Raw genomic sequence first — 12,079 nt, forward strand, 5'->3', positions numbered from 1 at the left:
TGCTGTCACAACTACGCTGCTGTCACTGAGCAGCTCGCAGGGCTCAGGATTTATTTTTGGATTATCATGGCGCCTGTTCCTTCCATTTGCAGAAGGGGGGTCGAGTTGGGCTCAACATGAACCTGCCGCTCTGACACTCCGGGCTGGGACAAGCAGGCAGCAGCCGGCCGGCCGCCCCCCAAGCAGCAGTCGCACAGGTAAACACACCATAATTACGCCTTTTGTTCTCCAAATAGAGCGTAGGGACACTGTTCGCAGGGTTAGTGAGGCAGAATCAACCCCCCCCCAACTCGGCACCAAGGTGTCTGATGTGATTGGGGAGCTCAGGGTGCTTTTTCTTGTCCTCAGTGCAACATTAAAGCACCAGCAGGGATGAGCTAGGTGCTAATCACGCACTGTTTTGGCTTCAAAAACACACTCTGTCCTCTCGGTTATTTGTCCTCTTCTGCAATGAGGTCAATGAGATTGACTGTACTCTTATCTTCTTTTGTGTAGTTCTTGAGAATAAAGCTGCTCACTGTTTTACAATGAGCTTGAACCTGTGCTCTGTTCTGTTAAGGGGAACCTGCCTGGAGTGCTTTTGAACATCAGCAACAAGTTTTTACCTGGTAAGCTCTCCCATTTTTCATCAAAAACCACTGTTTGCTGTGATTGATCGTCATAACTTCAGGTTAATGACTTTTTGGGGTGGATTCATTTGCTTAAGCAGGGCATTGTGGAGCAGCTTGGCCTTTATTACACAGCTATTATTACTCTTTCCTCTTTTGAACTAGCATCCTGAAGGCACTCCAAATACCAAAACTACCAAAGCCTTAAAAGGAGCAGTGAGCATCTCATGTGTCAGGCAGGCAGCAGGTTCAGACAGGGAGATGTGTGCATGCAAGGGTGGGTGGGAGGTCTAAAACACAACCAGCACTGGCCTACATTTCACTGAGGTGACACACATAGTAAACTGAGGGTATCAAACACTCGTTTTTGCAGACTTCATGATGTCAGCGTTGCTTTATTTGTAACACGAACCTTCTTATTACTTCTTATCAAAAACATTTCTGCATCTTATTTTAAGCTGACCTCGACTCTGCTGTCTCATTTTCCATTAATTAAAAAAGAACTACAGAACAGTCCATTAGAAAATATATCTCCTAGTCTGAGGTTCATGATCCATTTCTGTTAAGTGGTGCTGTCATGTGATTGGACATTCTCAGTGACAACATATTTCCCAGGCCCTATCAGGCGTCTGGGAGCTGTGATGTCATAAGGTCAGATGCTTTGCATTCACTTTCACCCTTCAGCAGAACTGCACATACACGTCTATATGTGTGCTTTTATTTATGTGGGGTGAGACATGAGAGGATATGTGATGGAGCTGCCCTCCATTTCTGTCTGGTATTAAATATCAAACTATGATTTATGGCCTGACTGGGAAAGCAAATATAACCTTTTTTTTTTTTCAAAATAATAACACCAACACAAGGTAAATATGTTGAATTCTTAAATTTAAAGAAAGAAAGAAAGAAAAGTCTACGTGCAAAGTAAATCATCTCACTAAATAATAGGGAGATACCCAAAAATCAGCCATTTATTGATTCTACTGGTCTTGACATTGGAGAATGTACAGGATTATTGTGACTCCATGACATGTTCTCTAGCATCACTATTACCAAGAAATATCTATGCATGAAGCTATATGACACAAGTCAATTAGTTAGACTACAATAAAATAAAGGCCTGGATGTAATAACTTTTTCTATATTCAGACAAAATTGTTCTTAAAAATCTAAAAAAAAAAATCACAGAAACATGTTGTCTAAATACACTGGACGGTATTACCTTAGTCGCCGGCAACACTATGGAACCTGGGAGCAATTTTTGATCAGGATATCTCCTTGAGTGCACATATTCAGCTAATATGTAGATCTGCTTTCTTTCTTTCTTTGGAGTATCTATAAAATTAGAAACATCTTGTCTGAGTATTGCTGAAAAACAGGGGCTAAAAATAGGGATCACATTTCTCCCACATTGGCTTCTCTTTGGTGGCTGAACAATTGGATTTAAAATTCTTTTAAAATTCTTTTTCTCAAATACAAAATTCTCAATAATCAGTCCCACCTGATCTTAAAGACCTTCTAGTACCATAGTATCCTAACAGAGCTCTTTGAGGTTTCTTGAGTTTCTGAGAGTAGAATGGGAGGAAAAGCCTTCAGCCATCGGGTCCCTTTCCTCTCCTGTGGAACCAGCTCCCAGTTTACCTTTCAGCTTTTGTTCAGACCGCTGCGATACGTCATGTGAATCACTGTAAGCTTTTCTTTTGCACTCACCTCTTTTCAGTCCCCATGTTTATATCTCACTTAAGCATGTCAATCGTCTTCATCTCCCTTGGTCTGTGTTGTGTCCTTGTCACCTCATTATTTTGTTCATCCGCTTTCACTTCCACCCCCCAACTGGTCGTGGCAGATGGTTGCCCATCCCTGAGACTGGTTCTGCTGGAGTTTTTTTCCTATTAAAAGGGAGTTTTTCCTTCTCACTACGTGTTTGCTCATAGGGGGTTATTTGATTGTTGGGGTTTTCTCTGTAGCGTCTTAATACTGTAGCGTCTTTACCTTACAGTATTAAACCCATTTATGTGGCTGTTGTTGTAATTTGGCACTACATAACTGAACGTGAGGTGAATTAAAACTAATACACATTATCCTCCATCTATGAAAATTATCATATTGCAACTCCCCACATTTTATAACCTTAAATCTTGAACATGTAGAATGAAAGCCATAATAAACTTGACATTATTAGCTCTGATATTGATGTATAGCAAACTGTAAATAATGTATTGTCTATTGGGAATCTACAGATTCAGTTATAAGATTTTAAGGTCACAAATTGACAGTTTCTTCCCGTTTCTTTGACTTTCTGTTGAACTCTGAAAATACTTATACTAAAGATACTAAATACTAAAAAATACTAAAGTGACAATTCTTTAAGACAAAGATATAATTTTGTGAAAAGATTTCTGTGTAAGTCAGTAAGTTTACTAAGAATAGACTACGTGGCTGCAGTCAATGGAGAAATATAGCTTGCATTTATATACATTCATCTTACTCACTTCTCCTGTTACACCAAGTTTGTATCTGATGGCTTTAAGGCAGCTGGTCCTGCAGAGACTCCATCTGAGAATCCGCATCACAGCTCTCTGATTTATTGTATTTAGGAAAGTGATGCGGCCTGTAAAAAACCAGGAGTCTTAAAAAAAGAAAGCAGGTGATTGGCCAGCGTCCGCTTTGCCTTCAAACTAAAATTAGGCTGTGAAACAGGCTTCCAGCATCAGCTGTGAAGGGGTATCATAGAGCAGGAGGAGTTCAGCTTGATTCTTTGGGTGGGTGTTTCAGCCTGAATTGCCAATATCCGTCTTCCATCAGGACATCAGTGTTTGAGGCACAGGAAAAACTTTTCGAGAGAAGTTGATGTATTTTAACTCTTGCCAGACTAACGCCTTGTTCATATGCTAAGAATGCACATCTTTTCCATCTGTCTCCAATGGAATACCTTTGTATTGCTAAAATTGGGAATAAAATATTTCTGAAACAGACTGAAACCTTAGTAGTCTATAGTAACCCAATATCATTTTACCATACTTTGTACACTATAGGTGCCTGGTTAGTGGCTAGTAAAAGCATGCTAGCTCTCTGGTTAAAGGGGTTATTTTTTGCTGTTCATTGCCTTTAATGAAAAATGTAAATAATAATGATAATATATTTGTGGTAATAAGTAATGGATCAGTATACTGCTGCCTGTCCAACTGGTTGCTCATCCCATGGATTCCATTTCTACCAAGACTGGAAACAGTCCCTCTCCTGCATTATAGCCGTGTTGAGTTTGGCATAAGTGGGATGTGAACCAATTATATGGTAGTGTTATTACCAATTATAGACTTTACTGAGCAACGTTGGAGAAGCTTCCAAGTCTGAACAATAAAGAACAATTAAAAACTGAATACTACATATTTGTTCAGAAGGCTAACGGAGGGTGACTGCTGTGGTTGCAAAAAGAGTCACATTTGCATTCTTACTAAACACTTTCCAGATGAATTCACGGTCTCAGGTGATAGTTCCAAATTTAACTGCAATAAACAGCAAACTAAGCTAAAGTGAAGACACAACTCAAGTAAAAAAAGAAAGAGATTTTAATTTAATCAAGAAAATGACTTAAAAACACATACAGGTAAACATTGCAGGACATTAAAGGTGAAAAATGTCATTTAGTTTGGATGTTATTAGTCTTCTGAATTGCAGTATCAGTCCCATACACACCAACTTTAACTGCCCCCCTTTATCTTCCTGCAAGCAGAACAAGCTGCTGCATTGTAATCAAAGTTAAACAGTGGAACAGATTATGTAGACATCTAGTGGTTTTGTGAAGAAGTGTATACTGAGGCAGTAAATGTGAAATTAAGATAGCAAATGTCAGCTGTGTTTCAAATCTCTCCCAAGTCCAGCTTCTTTTCAAGATTGTTCTTTAGCAAAGGTTTAAGTTCAGAACATGTAACACGTCAAAGGGTGAACCAACACTTCTATGCAATTTCTAAAATGTAGATGATTTCTATAGGACCCCTCCCCCATACATTTAATATTTCACAAAACATCACCATTCAGTGATCAACTAGACTTGAATTATGATTTACCAAAAACTGCAGAGGAGAAGAAAAACAAATAGCAAAGTTTACAGTCAGATATATACACAATACTAGAAATGCAATGCAAGAAAACATGGAAAGAAAGAGAAAATCGGTTAAATATAAACATTAAATGATCAAATGGTTTTGGGCTTGAGCTGATGCTTTCTTGTATAATTGTACAACCTCCACAATCTTGAGAAACCGCTATTTAACAGTTTCCCTGTAGGTATTAACAAAGTTTTTCTGGTTCTGGTTACTTGTGTTAGATGTCTGTATCACCAGCACATTGTTGTGAGATCAAGATGGAAACCACTTGAAGAGCAGCGCCATTTCAGTAATCACTGTGACATAAATCTGCAAAAAACAACAAGAAAATTGTTGCAAAACAGTCAAACTCCCATTTGCGCAATTTTCAGAAACATTTTCAGGACCAACTTACTAAATCCTTCATTAATTTAAGTTAAGTTAAGATAAAATGCTGTGAGTCTGGTTACATTTCTGAAAGAAAAAGCTCAATGACCAATGTTAAAGACAGAATTTAAATCAATGATTGACTTACAGTCAGAACTAAAGACGAGGAACCAACCATTATTATAATCTTATTTATTTATTGGCATCTGGACCAGTTTGGTATTGTACAGGTCCAGAGCTGTAATCTTTGTTAGTTTTTGACAGCTTGTGACTTTTTTCTCCTTAGGGTGCTGAAGCACTCATGGCTGTCGCTTATGGTAGTGTCACCCAGCCAGGCCTGCTTTCCCAGCAGTACCCCCCACCCCTGCTTCCCAAGCCTGGAAAGGACAACGTTCGGCTTCAGAAACTCCTCAAAAGGACTGCCAAGAAAAAAGCTTCTGCTCAAGCATCACAGTCTACCGCACTTTTCCGCTCCAGCCTCTCCCCTGTAAATGAAGCAAGCCCTGACCTCGAGCACAGTGACCACTCCACCCCACCTCGCACTCCAGACACACCACAGAGCATCTACAGCAACCAACAGCCACCAAGGTTCATCATCAGGCTTCCGTATCAGCATGTGGCATCGCCATACCCACAGCGTGCAGCTTATGGCAGAGGAGCTAGGATGTCACCTCCAACAGTGGCAATGCCTTCATACTCTTACTCTCAACATGTCACCACAGTTTCTTACCCAGTTTACCCTGAAGGAGTCTCAGCAGCCCTGGGACAAGTCACTCAGCCAGGGCCACCCAAAGTGCTGCTGTTGGCTTCTGAGGTGACAGTATCTGCTGCTGAATTGGACACAGCTGTAGCAACCGCACCTTCAAAACCTCGAAGTCCAGGTCCAACTCCATTTACAATAGCTGGGGGTCAGCCAGTGATTAGACCTCTCACTGTGTTGACCCCACTGGTCAAACCCAGAAGTCCACGTCCAACATTTAAAGCAACCGAACCCTCAAAATCACCCAAACCCATGTTTGATGTCCCTCAAATTAGGATGTACACTGCAAGCACATCCTTTTACGAGAATTCCAGGATGCCACCAGTGTATGACACAGCTGGATTAACTGCTATTGGTAGTACATTACCTCAAAGTAAGACACCAGTTGAGACAAAACAAGCTACTCAGAGAACAACACCAACTTCAGATATTAAGAGAGGCATTACACCAACAGCAGAGATTAATGCCACCATTGTTCCTGCTTTGGAGATCAACACAGCCACATCAATATCTGAAATCAAAAGAGTCACGCCAACTGCCGAAATCAAAAGAGTCACGCCAACTGCCGAAATCAAAAGAGTCACGCCAACTGCCGAAATCAAAAGAGTCACCCCATCTGCTGAAATCAAAAGAGCCCCACCAACAACAACTGAAATCAAGAAAGTCACCCCAACAGCTGAAATCAGAGTTAAAACACCAACTTATGAGTTCCAAACATCAAGAACTGCAGCAGGAAGGCCTAAAACACCAGCGCACCATGTAAACCGCGCTGCAACACCAGTATTTGAGATCTCAAGACCCAATCCTCTCTTATTTGCAGTGTCACCAGTCACAGTAGAGTCAGAGTGGTCGAGGGCACCTCAAACAGTGGTAAGCAGTTCATCTGCTTCCCAAAGTGTGAAGACTACAGTGCCTCTTGAACAAACATTAAATAGGGACATCCACTCAGACATGATGCCTTCAGCAAAACCAATACAACCAAGTATTAGAAAGTCAAAGTCGGAACCCATGCTGTCAAGCAGAAAGAGTTCAACTGGGTCTGAAGAGCCCAAAACTTCAATAACACCAGCAGTGACTGGGTATCAGAGGGCTAAGACTCCAACATATGAGGCATCCCGACTTATTACCACATCACCTGGCTATAAAAGACCAAAGACACCCACCTATGGGACATCACCTTTAAGTGGGTCACCTATAGGCTTTCAGAGACCTAAAACACCAACTCAAGTGTCTCAAAAGTCAAAGTCTGGTTATCGTGGACTCACACCGGCTGAATACGCTGCTTATGGAGGAATCAGAACTTACTCTCCAGCATTTGATATTTCAGTTTCAACTACGCTGACTAAAGAGGATGATAAAGCTAAAAGAGAGATCTCTGAAGAATCAAAAGCCCCCAGCCAAGAACCCTCTGAGCCATCTACAGTCAAAGAAACACCAAAAAATGTTGCTCACTACCACCAGAGAGATGAGAAGGTTGCTGCCACACCTCCAGTCCCTTTTATTGTTGTTACACAAGCATCTGACTCACCTGGAGTGATGTTAACACAAGAGAAGAGCACTGTATCTGGTCTGGTTGCAGCAAAAGGAGATACAACAATCATTCAAGAAATGCCAAAAACTATACTTTCAACAGCAGAGAATGAGAAAGTGGAAACACTTATTCAAGAAACTAAACCAAAGACTCCTGAAACCAAACATCCTTTGCCTAAAGGTGGAGACCAAGATCCCCTGAAGGCAGTAAAGAAGCTTCTAGGTAAAGAAAAAGTCCCGACTGCTGAGCAGAAATCTATACCTGAGAAAAATGCTGATGTCGCAGAAATAAAGGAACAAGGAAAACCTGTAAATGTCACTAATATCACACCTAAAGGCTCAAAGCCAAGTACTGCAGCATTTCCTCTGCTTAAGGTTTCTGCTGCTGTAGCAGACAAAGAACAGGACAGGAAAACAGAATCACCTTCAGGAGATCAATTGGCACCTGAGAAAAAGGACAGTGATGAGAGCCTACCAGCAGGCGAGTCTCTTCTTAAAGCCATATTAAAGCCGAAGGGATTGAAATCTAAAGCGAGCGGTTGGTCAAGGCTCAAGACACACATGGTGGTGGAGCAGGCGGAGCCCAAATTCCCAGATACAGGCTCTGAGAAGGTGGTCACGGGGCAGGACCAGAAGGAGACAAAAACAGTGGAGAAGGCTGGAGACGAGCCCAGCACCCAAAATGAAAACCAAACCAAAGACTCTCCCAAGGCGACACAAATGTGGGACGCTGTCCTCTTCCAAATGTTTTCTTCCAAGGAGAACATCATGCACCAGATTGAGTTAAATAAAAGTGAGGAGGAGAAGAAAGAAGAGGGAAAAGATGAGCTGAAAGAAATACCGTCATTCGCGTACAGGTTGCCTGTGCTGCTTTTCAGTCCAAAATTTGATGCTAAAAAGCTCAAAGAGGCAGCATCGAGGCCGGTCACAAAAATTTCCACTGTATTTGAAATGGGCCTGATTGGGCGAAAAGGTAAAGATGAGGAACCAAAAGACTTTAATAGAACAGCAAGGGGGTTCACCACTTCTTAAGCTACACCCAAGATGAAGTGCCAAGACAAAAGTGTAAAAAACAAAACAAAAAACCAAAAAACCAAAACAGGATTCTATGTTTAATGTACAGATGCAGAAAATCTTAGCCACAGAAACAATGAAAAAGTCTGGAGTCTTAGTCCCTTGTTGCTGCAGTGCTGAAGAAAACTTCGGTCAGAACTTTATACTTGACAAATGCTTTGTGTGACTGGCTGTCAGGGTGTTAGCATACATGTCTGTATTTGTGGATTAGCTTGAAAGAGAGCTCTCTTTGTCTTAAAGTCATTGAGACATCACACCAAGTGTTGTACGAGCTTCTCGTTTGTTCTTTTCTTCAAAGTGTTCACAATAAACAGACACTGTTAGATTATGAATTAGCGAGATTTTAAAAGTGCCCTGTGGAGTTTTCTATTAAGAAACATACATAGGGGAGACCGGGGATAGTTGTAACATTTTTGACATTTCTGTCTGTAAATTGGAGCTCTTTTAAGGTAGTGGATTCAAAATGTAATGCAAAGTATTTACATGTCTCGGCTATTAAATAGTGCAACTATTTTCTCTGCAGCACAATTACCCATTGCATGGTATGGTCTCAAACACAAAGAGTGAAATGTTACAATTAACCCCATAGTCTGGGTTAGTTGTAACATATCCTGGGGTAAAATGTAACACAATGAAATAAGGGTACTAACAAAACATTAACATGTAATCTTTGTTTATTCAACACATGAATGCACTTAGAGCCATTTATGTAGTTATGTGTGTGTGTGTGTGACAGAATGCAGAAATCTAGCTTTTGAACATATTCCAACCCCCCAAAAAAGACAAATTATGGAATTTTCTGCAACTGAATATTTCATTCATTTTGGTTGGTCTTCCTCGAGTTTGGCCTCATTGGCTCAGTGGGCATTATAACCTACAACTCTTGCACCAATTTTGAACATAACAATGAAGCTGAAAAAATGTAGTTGTTCACCAGCATCGCAATTCCATTACTTTTTATCATGGCTTACCTTGGTGTGGTTTGCAAAGTGCTTCAGAAAGATGAGGAAATCTGTTTCGTGCACCCATCCTGATTTATTTCCACTACCAGTACTTCCTACTGGTCCATCTCTGACACAGTGGTCTGCATAATGTATGTGTGGGAACACAAACAGTGGAGGAATTGTGTTGCCAATGGCATTAACCGCATATACAAATGCGACCAGTGAACCTCTCTCTGCTGATGTCGTTGCCCCAACTTGTTTAATATAAGTTAAAGTAATAGTGTGGTAAGTTGTAACATCTGCATTATTGTTACAACTGACCCAGACTGTTGCTGTTACAACTGACCCAGACTCCTATAGCCATGAACTAGCTAACATTATAGCCAACGGCTAAAACACTAGCACTAAAGACTTACACAGAATATATCCCCATAGACATACAAATAACATAATTTAAGTTTGATGAGTTTAACTGCAAAGCAGATAATGCTACTAGAAATTGAAATAAAGTAGAAAAACTTACTTTTTGGCATACAAATTACTTTTTTTCGTGTTAAATTGTTTGTGTTTGACAAAATGTGCTGATTTTTCACATGTGATAGCACAACTGAGTTGGGCATGCACAGGATGAGTCACATCATTTGAAACTTAGCCCTGATTGGAGAAATTGGAAGTGTTACAACTGACCCACGTTACAACTATCCCCGGTCTCCCCTACTGTTAGGTGTTTAAAAGGTCAGGGTGTTGAGTGTAATTTTCATTTGCAAAGCATTTTGAAAATATGGTTCTTATATTTCTGGTTCTTAGCTTTCATCTTTTCTGCTTTGTTGGTGCATTGCTACAAATTTAGGCTTTGGCTTCACTCTACCAACTGTATTGAAAAGGACAAAACCTAAGAGAGATTAAAATTGAGATATTCTAACTGCATGAAACAGGTCTTATAGTGTATGTAAAAACCACAACATACTGCTAATAGTGATCAGAAAACTCCATAGGGTACTTTTATTACAGAAATGTGGATGCTTAGAAAAATAAATTAACTTTTAGTGAATAAAAATATGTTTTTATGGCTAATAAATAAAATGTAAGTGATTTTATGATACATAATTTGTTCAATTATTATTCAAATATGCAGTTTTATTCAAACTGGTGCTACTTACCTTAGGGTAAGACTTCTCGTTATGATTTTGTTTTTCAGGCTGTAGATGGTTGTGTTTTGCGAATAAACCCTCTTAAAATCACACTGCATGAACATTTTTGAGATAATTTAAAATCACTATGATCTAACAAAAAAAAAGGGCAAATTGGAGGGAGTTTATTTAAATCTGACTAATATTATAATTTTCATGTTTACAGGTTACATATTGAGCCGCAGTACATTTTTACACATGCTTACTGGTAGCTGTATACGGTGGTAAATGCTGTATAAATAAAGCACTGGGCTTTGCTATGAAAAATATAATTCCCATATAAAGTTCAAATTACTATAAAATAATTTTAGTGATTTTCAGCTCAACATGTTAAATTTTACTGTGACTTAAAGACGGTTGATGAGCTAAAAGCGTGTGAAAGTTGTTTGAAGAACGATGAAGAGCAGCCTCCACTGTGATGGAGGTCAGTGGGATAGTGATCTGTGAGGTCAAAGGTAAAGATGCACAGAAGGGATTTGACTGTAATGCATGGTAGGCACTCCAAACTTTATTTTAAAAGCTTTGTTTGTTTTTTGTCCAGCCCGAGTCAGGAGAAGTCTTTCACTAGTGATCTTTTTAACGTGTGTGTTGGAGCTACTGATTATTCTAGGTACAGCTCATAAAAGTCATCTTTAGTTGCTGACACTGTCAAAATAAATCTTAAGCAGAGTTACCCTCATGTTCAGTTTATTTACAGTAACACAGGAAATAAAAACTGCTCTGATTTTTTACTTTCCTACAGTTGGAAAATGTAAAAGAAATCTTTCTCTACCAAATTCAGTTCTTTTCATTTTCATATCTCTATCTAGGTTACTCTGTTTGAACATAGCTTAGCATTTCATAATAAAACCAAATTGTGACTTCTGTCTCTGTTGCTGTATTTTCGTTATCACTGCTGTTTTATTTAAAGTGAAGCACTTTGAACTGTTTTCTTTTTCTTACGTGAAGCTTGCTGTACTGCCGCCCTGCACAAAAGGTAATGAAAAATAAACAGTCTGACTTAAATGTTTCTCAACATGTACATTTTTCTTGCCCATAGGTTCAATTCAGCGTGGAACATCAGGGGCAGAGATAGCTCAGTAGGTAGAGTGGTGGCCCCATGAAGGTTGGGGGTTCGATTCCCCTGAGGTACCCCTGAGCAAGGTACCGTCCCTACACACTGCTCCCCGGGCACCCAGTGGCTGCCCACTGCTTCACTGAGTGAATGGGTTAAATGCAGAGAGGAATTTCCCCACGGGGATCAATAAAGTATACATTATTATTACATCAGTATATTTTTAAGTCATGCAATGAATTGAATGAAGAAAAGAGACAAGCTGAAACAGCTTCCTGCTGATCACAAGCTGAAAGACACTTCTGAACATCACAACAGATCAGCAGTTTACCCTTTACCCTGATTCACACGCTTACATGCATCAGCCAGCTCGCCAGATGGTTCAGGCATCATAGTGGAATCAATGCTTAGAGTTTAATGATGCTTTGATGTAGAATAAACTTTAAA

At 39.9% G+C, this 12,079-nt stretch overlaps 2 protein-coding genes across 3 annotated transcripts in view; one reads left to right on the forward strand and one right to left on the reverse strand.

Annotated features, from left to right (window-relative positions):
- On the forward strand, positions 1 to 11,587 carry prr33 (proline rich 33). The gene is made up of 3 exons (XM_014409345.4): positions 1 to 197; positions 560 to 608; positions 5,367 to 11,587. The coding sequence occupies exon 3, from the start codon at positions 5,382 to 5,384 to the stop codon at positions 8,400 to 8,402; it is 3,021 nt and encodes a 1,006-aa protein (XP_014264831.3). The 5' UTR covers positions 1 to 197; positions 560 to 608; positions 5,367 to 5,381; the 3' UTR covers positions 8,403 to 11,587.
- lsp1a (lymphocyte specific protein 1 a) overlaps positions 4,160 to 12,079 on the reverse strand; it is a 43,203-nt gene continuing 35,283 nt past the window's right edge. For both annotated transcript variants that reach the window (XM_012923246.3, XM_076886934.1), the window contains one exon: positions 4,160 to 5,023. In XM_012923246.3, coding sequence (XP_012778700.2) covers positions 5,001 to 5,023 — 23 coding nt within the window. In that variant the 3' untranslated portion in view covers positions 4,160 to 5,000. The remainder of the gene's footprint in view (positions 5,024 to 12,079) is intronic.

Source organism: Maylandia zebra, linkage group LG7, assembly GCF_041146795.1.
Source record: "Maylandia zebra isolate NMK-2024a linkage group LG7, Mzebra_GT3a, whole genome shotgun sequence".
Lineage (NCBI taxonomy): Eukaryota > Metazoa > Chordata > Actinopteri > Cichliformes > Cichlidae > Maylandia > Maylandia zebra.

What these genes read in the sequence shown, in the direction of transcription:
- prr33 (XM_014409345.4), top strand. Translation starts at nt 5,382, where the DNA reads ATGGCTGTCGCTTATGGTAGTGTCACCCAGCCAGGCCTGCTTTCCCAG.